Below are 13,648 nucleotides of genomic sequence, written 5' to 3' on the forward strand. Positions count from 1 at the left end.
AATCAAATAACTCACACTAACGTTCACAATTGTCTTTCTTGTGAAGAAATAGAATGTGGCGATCCACATAGCGAAGCCAACGTGAACAGAGCTGATGGACGAAAGAGGAAGCTGAACGACACTGTAACTTATTCATGTCACCGCGGCTACAAAGCCACGAATGGCAGCAGCACTGCCACTTGTATACAAGGAAGGGCTGGACACCAAAACCCCTGTGTGAAGGTACACCCATTGGGCAATGTTCGGCTATAAGACGTCTGTCTAAAATTGGTCTAAAAGTGAAAGTTTTTTAGATGTTAAAACTTCGACTACGTTGATTAGACGTTATTTCAATGGCTATATATAGACTGTCTATATATAGACGCCTATTGGACGTTTAATCAATGTCTAATCTAAGCTTAGACGTCTAAAATACACTCTTTTTAGACAAATTTTAGACTAGCGTCTAGACGTATATAGGCCGAAAAATGCTCAGTGGGCAGTGCATCTGTGAAACCCCTGTGAAAGTACAGAGCATTTTTGGAACAAAATGCCTCAAATCATGCATGCAGCGTCCGATTGCGTCAGTAACGTCAAAGACAGCACTGCCTGCGATCTCGCCATTTTGTACTTTTATAGCCATTGTTTTTTGGCTTGAAGCCAGCCCACAATTGTTTCGAAGGAACAATATTTTCTAGTTGATTTTGAACTTATCTCAAGTAGATAACAATCTAAAATTCAACATTCTACCAAAGATCAACATCACTTTCAAATGTTATTTTAAGCTGCCATGATGTGAGTGAAAGACAATTATCCGGCCACCTTGTGTGGACAGTAAATAAGTGGCATGGTATGGAATGGAATGGTATGGTAATGGTATCATCAGAGTTGGCCTGGGTCTGTGAGACCCAAGAAGAGGTCTTGGGCCCCAAGTAAGATTATATCCTTTGATCTGTGAATTTTACTTAGCATTAACACATTGACCGCCATTTTAACATACCTCCGTACTCCCACCTGCCATTCGTCTCCATAGACTTCCATGTAATTGGGTGTGCACGGATCATGCACACCCATGCCTAGATAATGCACCACGTGTGTCCACATTGCTCACAGCTTTCAAACAAAAAAATCCGAATGGAAATCCGTTCAGGCATTCATGAGATAACAGCCACTATGTTTAACAAAGATGGCTGCCAAAATGGCTGCCATGCTTGAAAGATGGGGTTGCTATGGGGGTTAAACATGCAATTTCGCGATTGCTATCATGCCTACTCCATTTTTTGGGGTCCAAAAAATTTTTTGAAAAAAAATTTTTTTTGAAAAAAAAAAAACCTTTTTTTTTTTTTTTTTTAATTCTCGGGACTATCGGGCCTGGCGGGGAAAGACATTGGAATAATCTCGGGACTATCGGGCCTGGCAGGGAATGAGTTAATCTGATACAATAAAGCTATCTCTTTTTCTCTACAACTCAATAATGGAATGTCATTCTTAATGCCAGTGAGTGAACTGTCTTGCTAACACTTACCTGACTGGGAGGTCAGGCAGCTGACCGGCAAATTACCATGAATCACAATGTCACCACCACTAACCCGGTGTTTATTCTATGTGTTTATAGTCTAAATGTAAAATGTGCATCGTTGACCACTGTGTGGCACTAACATTAAAAATAGTCCTATATGGTCGCCTATACACAAGCCAATGAGAGATAGGCAGGGCGGGGTTACAGAACGTCAGTGCCATTTGTAATCAGGCTATGTTGGGTGTAACATCATCTTATCAGCATTTTGGATGTGTAAAGTTGTTCATTTGGACATTGGGCATTACACTGGTAAGTTACATATCAAACACCTTTACATTTACATTATATTATACAGAAAGCGTTGCAGCGATGCTATTATGAATGTGACGTAGTAATAGTGTTTCATTTCATTTAGTCATGATTGTACACAAGGTTAAATGCACCTGGTGAAGTGTGTTACTTTAATAATCCTAATCATGTTCTTTGAATTCATAATTAAATCATGAAATCACTTGGTCAGCTAAACCACATGGACTTCAGGTATATGATCATTTAGAAAGATGTCAGGTTTGTTTTGTATTTGTTTTTCCTTGACCACTACCCCCTGTTTGACGTAAAACATTCATAGCACTGCCATGGTCCCTCTGTAAATTGCACTGGTGGGCTACTACTCCTACTCCTAAATGCCTAAAATGCAAATTATAGTAGGTACTACCGCTATGTCTAAAGGAGCCTAATTAACTGAACTAAAATCCTAACCAGGAATTAATGGTAAAAGTGTGATTTCTCCAGCCCACCTTTGTTTGACAAATAGCAATAACCTCTATGATGACGTGGTATGACTTCCAAAAGCCATGCAGGGTGCATGGCGTTTGAATCTTTACACAGTTGCATAGCTGCATGATGCAGCTACGCGCAACTATCTAAGGATTGTGCATATACACATGCTAAAATAATTACAGTTTAATAAAGATTGTATAGCCTACACAGGGTAAATTATGTGCATACCGGTATAGTACTCATTTTAAACCACACGAGGCGTTGAGAGCTTGTAGATCTGCTATTTTTGGCTAAAGTTCTCCTCAGAATTGGGATGCAAGGGTTCAAGTTGTCAATTTAAAAGAATTATCCTATCGCACAAAGATTTGGCGGCCCCCCTGTAATAACTCTGAGGACCCCCTAGGGGGCCCGGACCCCCTGTTAAAGACCCTTGATCTAAAGGCTGTGTCTGATTAAAAATTTCTTCACAGCAGATCACCATGTCATCCTCCACCCCCCTGTCAGCCGCCTGCACAACCATCGCTCTGTCTCTGTACAAACAGCTCACGGAGAACAACGGCACAGGCAATGTCTTCTACTCTCCTATCGGCATCTCCTCTGCTCTGGCCATGGTGCTGCTGGGAGCCCGTGGAAACACTGCCGCACAGATGGCACAGGTGGGTGCATGGACACACGCACATGCACACATATGCATAAACATTTCATGATTGGCTTAGTGCACACCAGTGGTTCTCAACCTTTTCAGGCTGCGACACCCAAAATAATCATATTTGAACTGGGGACCCCCACCCTGACGAGCACTGCTTGGAGATGGAGGAGTTGAGGCCAAAATAGCCAATCTATCTAGATGTAGATCAGTTTGGCCAATGTTACATTTTTTAGAGGTATTAAAAAAGTCTTAAAAGTCCTTTAATTGTCACTTTAGAAATGTGCAGATACCATCTACACACTTAAACTGTATGTTGGTTTGTTTACTGTTGAGTGAGAAAACAATGTTGCAAATTAAGCTCATCTGGGGACCCCCCCCAAAATAATTTGGGGACCCCACTGGGGTCCCAGACCCACAGGTTGAGAACAACTGGAGTGGACTGCTCAGTTTCCCAACTCAGCTCCCGGCAAAGGGATCTACTTTCACAATTACATCTCAGCTCGTCATGGACATTGAGCCAAATGACTAAATTACATTGTAGAGTCCTGGTGTAAAGTAACAAAGTACATTTAATTAACTACTGTACTTAAGCACAAATGTGAGGAACTATTTCCCATTTTCCTCCACTACATCACAGATCCAAATATTGTACTTGTACTTCACTACAATCATTTGAAAACTTTAGTTACTAGATACTTTGCAGATTTTAAATTATAATATTATGAAACATACATTGCTCACTTTACAGTAGGCCTATTTTATGCCTAGCCTATTTGAAAATGGTGATCTACAAGCTCACAACGTGTTGCGATGTGACGCGTTGTGAGCTTGTAGATCTGCTATTTTCAAAAATGTTTTTACTTTTACTTTTGGTACTTTTTGTATATTTTGATGCTAATACTTTTGTTCTTTTACCCAAGTAAATTTTGAATTCCGGACTTTTGCGTGTAACAGAGTATTTCTATATTAATACTTTTACTTAAGTAAACATTTTTGAGTACTTTTCCCACCACTGCTAGAGTCAAATATGAGTGAAATGCAAGTGTCAGTAGAGTCACGCCCTTGTTTCCTATCCTAATCGTGCCAGACGGGTGTGGGTACTGTATGTTCACCAGCCACTGATAAGACCACTGAGGGCTTCCTTGCTTTCAAAGAGACTGGCAGCTCAGAGCCAGCTAAGACAACTCATTAAAATGCTGGAAATTCAAATAATGTGAAAGAAAAAGTGCCCATATGGAATATGGCATTCTCTTAAAAATCGATATTTCTATTAAATCAAGCACCATGATCTATTTTATTTTATTTTTTTATTACTATTTAATTTTTTCTTAAATATTTAGCTTTCATTTTCCGATAGCAGTCAATGTATTCTGTATTCTAGAGCCGATTGAATTGACCCGTCCATCTTGATGGTCGAATTAATGTTGAGCAATCGACCAAAATAAAATAAAATAAAGACAAATTGAAACAATCTCACCACCTGCCGTCACACTCAGGCTGGTTTGCATGTGAACCCTCTGAACACTAATGCCCATGTTAGCAAAGAAATGGTCACTGTGTCCTATGTGTTTAGTACTTTTCTTAAAATGTATCACATGCCTTCTGTACCAAACTTCTCAAAACATCTCTAAACGTTTTAAATGTTCCACTTATTTCTGTTCTATAGTGAGTGTAGTTTGGATGTGTCAGAACACTGCCATTCAGGCACGTTTAACTTGACTTCCATCATCAGCACAATTATTTAAACATGTTTTATTCTTTTCAAGGTTGGTTACTTCATTTTCACTGCCCTGTTGAGTTACTAGTGAAACACCACCAAAAGTCCAACTTGTAGGATGTGATAAACTAATCAGCCCATCGTCTGCTAGCTAATGTTTTATCAGTTGTTCTGTCTGTTACTTCTGTCTCATAACCTCAAACACATGCAATTCTCAAGTGTCTTTTCCATGTAGAACCACTTTATTGTTAATGTATTTATTTTTTTGGATTCAAACCATTACTATTTAAAATGATCTATCATCTATATTCTGGATGGATGGTCTCATGTTGTGTGCTTTGATCCCCCACAGTGCCTGTGCATCCAGAGAGTCAAGGGTGACGTCCATGTAGACTTCTGCCAGCTCTTGAGTGGCCTGAACAAGACCGGAACCACTTACACCTTCAGCGTGGCCAACCGGCTCTATGGAGATCACTCCTACCAGTTTATTTCGGTAGGGTTGGTTGCACAGAACCTCTGCCGCAAATGTTTCTCATCGGTCTGCTATAGCCCCACCAGGCGGCTAATCTTTGCTAAACACATTTTTTGATACAGATTTGGTCCAAACATCACGCAAATCGGTACACAGTATCTCTATAGTCTTGTGATCAAGACAGAGCTGCCCGATTTCTCCCATTCCATCCAGATAAGTTTGGTTTCCAAAGTTTGCAGTAGTGGCCCATTTTGAACGAAATGCCTCAAATCATGAACCGATTGCCATGAAACTTTCCATGCACATTCCCACTAGGACAAGAAAGAAATGCCACCTACATTTTTCGAATCAGCCTCATGGTGATGCCATAACAGGCACATTCACCATAGGTCATACAATCAAAACAGTTTTCCCTTCAATATCCCTTGGCTTCCTTGGATCATTACGCTACCACTCCTACCGATTGTCCAAACCTCAACCAACTTTGTGCACCATATCTCTTGTATTGTGATCAAGATGTATCTGTCCGATTTTCCGACGATTGGCTCTCAAAATTTGAAAAAGTGGACAATTCTGCACTTAATGTCACAAGATGGATTGATCGGCGAGAAAGTTCCAAACTTCGCAGGAGTGGCTTGTTTTGAATAAAATGCCACAAATCATGAACGCTCCCGATTGCCGTGAAACTGCACACACTCACAGTAGGTCACCCCACATTTTTCACATTGGCCTGCATGGTGACACTTCTACAGTCTTCTTACTGTTTGGCCAATAACTCTTGAACCATAGCTTGTACAATGAAAATGTTTTCCCTGGCCCCAAAAACACACTTTTTTGATACTGTTTGTATGTCCAAAACTCACACAAACTGGTCTTATCGCTGGGGTCATTGGATCAAGATGTATGAGTTAGCTTTTTTAGATTCCAACTGGCTCTGACTGCACTTTTCTAGTTTTGTCCTGTGTTCAATTCTGCAAAGCACTTGTATGTGCTACATGCATACACAATTATTATCAATATTATTCACCGTAACATTCTCAGTGTTTATTTATCAATTTAAAAATATAGGCTACAGTAGTCTTTGAGTTAATTTGACACTGATGATTTTTAAATGTAGGAAATAGGTTTTCACTCAGTTCATGGTGAATGAATTCATGCAGCTGAGCTGTTGTGTTGGTGTTTCCCAGGAGTTCATAAAAGCCTCCAAAAAACACTACAATGTGGCCCTGGGGGCGGTGGACTTCAAGACCAAGGCAGAGACGGTCAGGGTCGACATCAACCGCTGGGTGGGGACACAGACAAAAGGTGTGCACGCGTGCACACACACACACACACACACACACACACACACACACACACACACACACACACACACACACACACACACACACACACACACACACACACACACACACACACACACACACACACACACACACACACACACACACACACACACACACACACACAATTCAGACATTGCGTGGTGTCACCAGCCATGGTCACCGCTCGATATCATAATGGCAAAATTCACACTTTTGTATATTCATTTTTATAGTTATTTTTAAATACATTAAACTAACAATACAAACAATACATCAACAACACACAACAACACAAACTTATGCTATAAACAAGTAATTGACCCATCATACAAGTTGGACATAATGTAAAGTTAAAAGTGGAGCACTCAAAGTGGAACAAATTGCTACAAAACCTGTACATCGTCATTCTGAGGCACAATAAAGAAGCTGGATGTGCATGTTCACATTTTTTCACTACTATAGTAGTGTCACACAGAGTCGAGATGACCCGTGATGGGACCCCGGATACTGTATATTCAAATGTTGCCAGACTGTCCTGATTGTTGTGCCTGCTTGATGTGCCTGTATAAAAATATGGTGAAGCAGCTTTCTGCTTCTATGGACCGACAGCTTGGAATAAACTCCCAGACAGGCAGCCTCTGTGGATAGCTTTAAAGCACAGCTCAACACCTATTTCTATACTCCTGCTTTTAGCTGAATTTTTAAATTCCTGTGTTGCTTTTGAAGAAAAATGAAAATGTTGAGAAACACTGGATATCTTCATTTTCTAGTCAGTTTTCAACTATAAGGTAACTTTTATCCTAACCCATGTGCATGAAGTCTTTTCTCTGTAAGGCATGCCCCTTATCAGTTAGCAGCCCCATGCTTTAGAGTAGCTTGACGGCATGTGTTGTTTTGTGTGATATTTAGATCAAATCAAGGATTTGCTGGCAGCGGGTGTGGTGGATGAGATGACCAGACTGGTGCTGGTCAATGCCATCTACTTCAAAGGCTTGTGGGACAAGCCGTTCAAGACAACCACTGATCACCAGTTCAGAATCAACAAGGTACAGTAACATCAGTGATACTCAGCATTCAATGTCAATGTGTCCATTAACTGGTACTGTCCTGTCCAAATAAATAAATAAAGTAAAGTAAAGTATTGGATAAAGATGTCAATGCCATACTGTTGGCAACTTGGCTCAATGCATTTTGTCTGTGTGTTGTTTTTTTGACGTTGTTGACAGACTGAAACCAAGCCGGTGATGATGATGTACAAGAACGCTAGGTTCCCCCTTCGTTTAATCCCCGACATCAACTGTCAGGTAATCAGTCAGTATTCTTCCTTTTATTTTGATCCTTGTTAAAGCAAGAATTTCGGTTGGAGTGTTTATTTAGTTACCTTGCATATTGGTGAGATATCTTCAATAGTTGCTCTGTTGAGTATTAATTGATATTCAAAAATGAACTCCTCATTGACTTACATTATGGTACGGTGAAACAACTCTCAAAGTGACTCTTTTGGCACATAGAAAAAATTATGATTCTGCCAGTAAACCTGACATAGATTTTCTTTTTTCTTTTTTTGCCTGCAGAATTATACTTTGTTAGAATGGCAACTTTGAGAGATGTTTTACTGTGTACATTAAAGTAAATTAAATTAAATTAAATTAAATTAAATTAAATTAAATTAAATTAAATTAGGAAAATATTATTGAATTATCAGATTCTTAATCAACAGAGAAATTATTGAAGATATCTTGCATTTAGGCCTTTAGGCAACCTCTTTAGTTTGTTATGGAAAAAATGTGTTACACTATTGTGTATTGGCTTTAAGTGATACAGCCCACTGTGTTTTTGTCAGGTACTTGAGCTGCCCTACACAGGGAGACACATGAGCATGATCATCTTACTGCCTGTTGAGATGGAGGACGATACCACAGGCCTGGAGAAGGTAAGCACACATGCATGCAGGCAAGGATGTACACTCACTCTCTCTCTCTCTCTCTCTTTTTAGTGTGGTTGCCCGGCAAACAGACTATCGTAGGCCTACTTGTCTGACCTTTTTACTTTTTTCCGGATATACTTTATTTTGCAGCAGAGAGTGGGCGGGTCTATGGGCTGGCCTGGAGCCAGGCAAGTGCTTCTCCTCCCACAGTTTTGGTGGCACGCACTTGGGCCATACAGTATGTCAAATCAGAGATATCCATATATGGGCATGAAAGGGACAAATGGTCAGACGGAATACATTTCCCAGCGGATTCCTCGTGACTTGTGTCATGGCAACCACACTTGCAATTTCCCAGAATTACATCTTTCTAGTTCCCTTTCTCTCGCTCTCTCTCTCTCTCTCACACACACACACACACACACACACACACACACACACACACACACACACACACACACACACACACACACACACACACACACACACACACACACACACACACACACACACACACACACACACACACACACACACACACACGCGCGCGCACACACACGCATACACACATTTGTATTACTATACTTATGAGGACATCCGCCTTTAAGGACAACAATTTTATGAAACAGTAGGACAGTTCTCTTAACCTGACTGCGCCAGATGGTGGCAGTAGTGCGTACCGCCCTACTTTACCATCTGAGATCTCTTGGGGAGAGTTGATAACACTCGTAAAGTCCCGGGCCGGACGAATCAGCGGCAGCTACGGGCGGGCTCTGAGCGGCTCTGAGCCAATAGTCTGATTGCAGACCACGTGGAAACCCCGGAGGCGGATTATGTGGGTATAACGTCATGCAGACAGGCCAATATGAGTGGTTGGAGTTGGCACTCCCAGACTGTGATAGAGAGACGGCCCCATCCAATCGCTTGCTAAAGAATTTGAAAAAATGGCCCGCCCCTTACATCGTGTCTGCCCGAGCGATCCCAGATGATGGTAAGCAGAGCGGTATGCAGCCAGGCATACGCACTGCTGCCATCATCTGGCACAGTCAGGTTACAGTTCTCTTGCTGCTCACTCTAATCTCTGCTAATCTAACCACTATATCCCCAGCTCGAAAAGGCGCTGACATATAGGAACTTTGTGGACTGGACCAATCCACGCGCGCTGGACGAGGTGAAGATTCAGCTGGCTCTGCCTCGGTTCAAGATGGAGCAGACGTACGACATGAACGAGGTCCTGACCAAGATGGGCATGGTGGACGCCTTTGACACAGAAAAGAGCGACTTCTCTGGTATGTGCTGCTACCAGTGAAGGACAAAGGAACTCAAATCCAGTGCTCGAGTCAAATTACAAACACACCTGGTGATGACTGGTCAAATGTTACTCCACTACACGTGAAAGTTGCTCAGTCAAATATGTACTTGAAAGTACTGGAGTAATAATAAATGCTAATATTATTAGTAATATTTTACAAGTAGGCTATCAATAGAGGGTATGCGTGTTACATCATCATACCCGGAGGTTATGCGGGAACCCCTACTGAGTGGCAAAAACTACTGTCTGACCTTGACAGCCCATACATGCAAACAGAAAGGTCCTATCTGATTGCATTAAATTACATTAAACAACGTTAAACTCACTTTGCCACTCACTTCGCCACTCGATTTGCCACTCACTTTATGCATGCGCATACCCTCTATCTTTGACTCAAGTAGGCTACTGGGGTTGAGTACTTTGTCCACCACTGAATCCAACGCACTAAATAAATGTTTAATTTACTGTACATAAACCTAAGCTCAGAAAGTGTCTCACTCATTTAATTACGTAAGAGACACTGGCTTCTGACTTAGCATAAATATGCGCATAAATTGACCTCAACCGATGTTGTTTGCCTCTTATCTTGCTTGCCCTCTTGTCTTCTCCAGGCATGAGTCCAGCTGAAGACCTGGCGCTTTCCAAGGTGGTTCACAAGGCTGTCGTGGAGGTGAATGAGGAGGGCACAAAGGCAGCAGCCACCACCACCGCCACTGCTGTAAAATATGGCACTGAGAATGAGATGACCCCTTTTGTGGCCGACCACCCCTTCCTCTTCTTCATCCGTCACAACCCCTCCATGACCATCCTGTTTGCCGGCCGATACTGCTCTCCTTGAGTTGGTTCTCAACTCCAGGGGTTTGCAAACATTCTCACCATGTCAAGGTCCCCCAAATTCATATTTATTTGGCCGTTCTGAAACGATTTTGCTCCAGGGAATAATAACCCAATAACAGATACACTATATTCGATAATTTTCCAAAATGTTCTGTTTCTAAAGCCGAGCTGCAAGATCACAACACGCCCCAAGCTTATAATAGTTTTATAAAGTTTACTATCAACTGGTTGTTCATTACATTAACTTAGTGCAGGCCAGGGATTAAATAAAGAAGTGTGTGTCAGTGTGTGTGTGTGTGTGTGTAAATAAAGAAGCATGCGTTGGGTAAAATGTGTTTTATCTGACTTAATTCTTGTTTTAAAATCAAAATGTAAAGTCTGATGAATGTAACAATTGCTTAGGTTGCTAGGACTAAACAAGAATCGACACACAGTCAATTTAAAATCTGGTGTATTGGTGTGTTGAAGTTAGTGTTGGTGTTCTTTCTCATGTATATTTCATAATATTCTAACTTACTGTAGGCTATATGTCTAGGGATGGCCAAATGGAGATTTTTTCTTAACCGATAACCGTCAGGCCTTATCAGTTAATTAACCGTTAACCGTTAAGGAAATGTGTTAAAAAATGCGCTATTTTAGCGATTTAAAAAAGGAAAATAGGCCTACACACGTTTTTCCCCATAATAAAGTGCTATATTTACACATTAAAAACCATAACACTGGGAGAAACAAGAATACAAATGTTTTCTAAAAGAAATGTGTTTTTGCAAAGAAACGGATTGAAATTATAAGTCTGTAATGTGATGCGCTGGTCGCCAGGCACGTGCGCACATACAGCAAAAGGGGCTTGAGCCCTTAACTTTTATCCGTATGAAAAGGCCCTTTTAGAAATGTCAGCCCATGCCTCTCTAAAATTCTGTGCACTCCCTGGACCCTGGCTGTTGCCTAACAAAACCAGCATGAGACGCATGTAGCCGCATGTAGCAATAACTTCCAATCGTATGACTTTTGGAATCGTTGAATCGGCTAAACGTGATGTCCATTTCATTCATTTACTTCTCTCACGCCCGTGTTTTGTGTGTGCTGATGCAGCGATCATTGAATTTGCGACTCTGAGCTTTGTTATTTTCGCATAGCCTACTATGTAACCAAGACGACTAGCGTTCCTCACGTCATCAATGTAACATTAGAAAGTTGTGTTTTAAGCTCTACGACGCGGGTCTGTTTTGTAAAATCCAATCGACGAGGGAGCATGTTTCCTGATGAACAAGTCAGCGTCTACAGCCAAATCAAGCACGCAGCGGCAGACTCGCAGTTGTATGAATGCATGTATGTTACACAGGCATTGGTGTCCAGAAATGTATGACCACAGGCCCTGGCCTGTGAAGTGTGAAGGAATGGTGCTCCCTGCTGGACAAAATATTTCATTACCAGTCCAGGATTCCATAGTCTGGAGGAGAGGTAAAGTCCCCTGCTATTGGCCCTAATGCAGTAATGTCCACCCCATAGTCTGGAGGGCCGCTCACAATCATGAAACTAGCTCGGTTACCATGTGACATGGACAGCCAATCGGCAAATAGGTCGCCTGAAAGTCTCGCCAGAAAATCATCTCTTTAAAGATCTGGTTTACACCAGATAAAAACTACAGTATACAGTATATGACATCTACTGCCATCTGCTGGATTGATTTATCTTTACTGGAAGTCTAATTTCACTCTATCAACTTTCATGTAACTGCAGACAGATGAAGCCACAAAGGTATTTTTCCCAAAATATTACATCAATCTACATGGCACAATTTATAATAGCTAAGTGACCCCATGTAGTATGTGGCGAAATTAGACCTTATGGGTTTTCAGATCAAAGGGGCCCTGGGCTCAGGGGCCCAGGGACCAATGTGAGCGGGTCAGTCCGACGGCTACGACCCACAATTGTCGGGTCTTGTCTAGCACAGAGTGACAGCCATACACTACAATGATTAATTCACAGAGTGGAAATCATAGGCTAACAATAACTGCTGTGAATATAGCCTAATGAACAACTACATGGCAGAGTTATGTGCATTCGTCTATATTATTTAATTTTAGACAATAGAAGGAGCCAACAAGCCAAAAAGGTGAAGCAGAAGAATCAACCATGAGTGATTGGCATGACAAGCATTTTTATATTGCCAAAGCATTACATACAGTATGATACAAAATAAAATAATCTCTCCATCTCTCTCCCTTTCCACACACACACACACACACACACACACACACACACACACACACACACACACACACACACACACACTCACTCACTCCTTGTCTCCCTCTCTTTCATGTGCAGTGCCACTGTGCCACGCACCGGGGCCTTACCTGATTGCAGGCCGCGGCACGGGGCGGAGTGACCGCGGCAAGGGGCGGAGTGAACGCGGCGGTTATCGTGGGCTTCGGTGACGTGTGCAGTGGGGCGACGGTGAGATTCAAACTAGTGATCTCTGGCACTCAAGTCAGCGACGCTATCCATTCAGCCATCAATGCTGATGTTTATCGTGGGCTTGCCCAGGCCTTACGGCCTGGGCATAAATATAACGATTGCATTCACCACGGCTTCGTAACTCGCGCGGCCGGCCCTGGCCCGCTCTTCGCGGCCACTCGCGCCTGCGGCGCTCGGGGGCGAAGAGCAGGACCAAGGTCCGCTGGCCTTCGCGCCGCTTGCAATGTCGTGGACAATAATCAAACGCCTCCGCCCACCGCCGCGTTCACTTACGGTAGCGTTCACTCCGCCCCTTGCTGCGTTCACTGCGTTCACTCCCCTTGCCGCGTTCACTCCCCTTGCCGCGTTCACTCCGCCCCGTGCTCCGGTCTGCAATCAGGTATACTAGCCGGGGCGCCGACACCACGAATGAAACATACACGCAACAACCGAAGCACCGAAATGAAGCACGCAAGCGCACACACACGCGAACACTGGAACACCACCACCAACAACACAATCAAAACAAACACACGCAGTGACGCAGGGGCACGCGGTCACGTTGTTACACAAAAAGACAGACAGCTTAATGACCCACTGCACATCAGTGGATTACACTGATTCACTGATTACAGCAGGATAAATTAAATTCAGATAGGCCTACCTTGGCT

At 42.4% G+C, this 13,648-nt stretch overlaps 1 protein-coding gene across 1 annotated transcript; it reads left to right on the top strand.

Moving 5' to 3' along the window:
• Nucleotides 1-1,778: 1,778 nt before the first annotated feature.
• Nucleotides 1,779-10,783, top strand: LOC308306484 (leukocyte elastase inhibitor-like). Its single transcript, XM_080751500.1, has 9 exons — nt 1,779-1,807; nt 2,749-2,934; nt 4,997-5,137; nt 6,304-6,421; nt 7,351-7,487; nt 7,668-7,745; nt 8,285-8,374; nt 9,477-9,657; nt 10,292-10,783. Exons 2-9 carry the CDS (start codon nt 2,758-2,760, stop codon nt 10,516-10,518), a joined length of 1,149 nt encoding a protein of 382 aa, XP_080607626.1. The 5' UTR covers nt 1,779-1,807; nt 2,749-2,757; the 3' UTR covers nt 10,519-10,783.
• Nucleotides 10,784-13,648: the final 2,865 nt, after the last annotated feature.

This window comes from Nannobrachium achirus, assembly GCF_963921795.1.
Source record: "Nannobrachium achirus genome assembly, chromosome: 21".
NCBI classification, from domain to species: Eukaryota; Metazoa; Chordata; class Actinopteri; order Myctophiformes; family Myctophidae; genus Nannobrachium; species Nannobrachium achirus.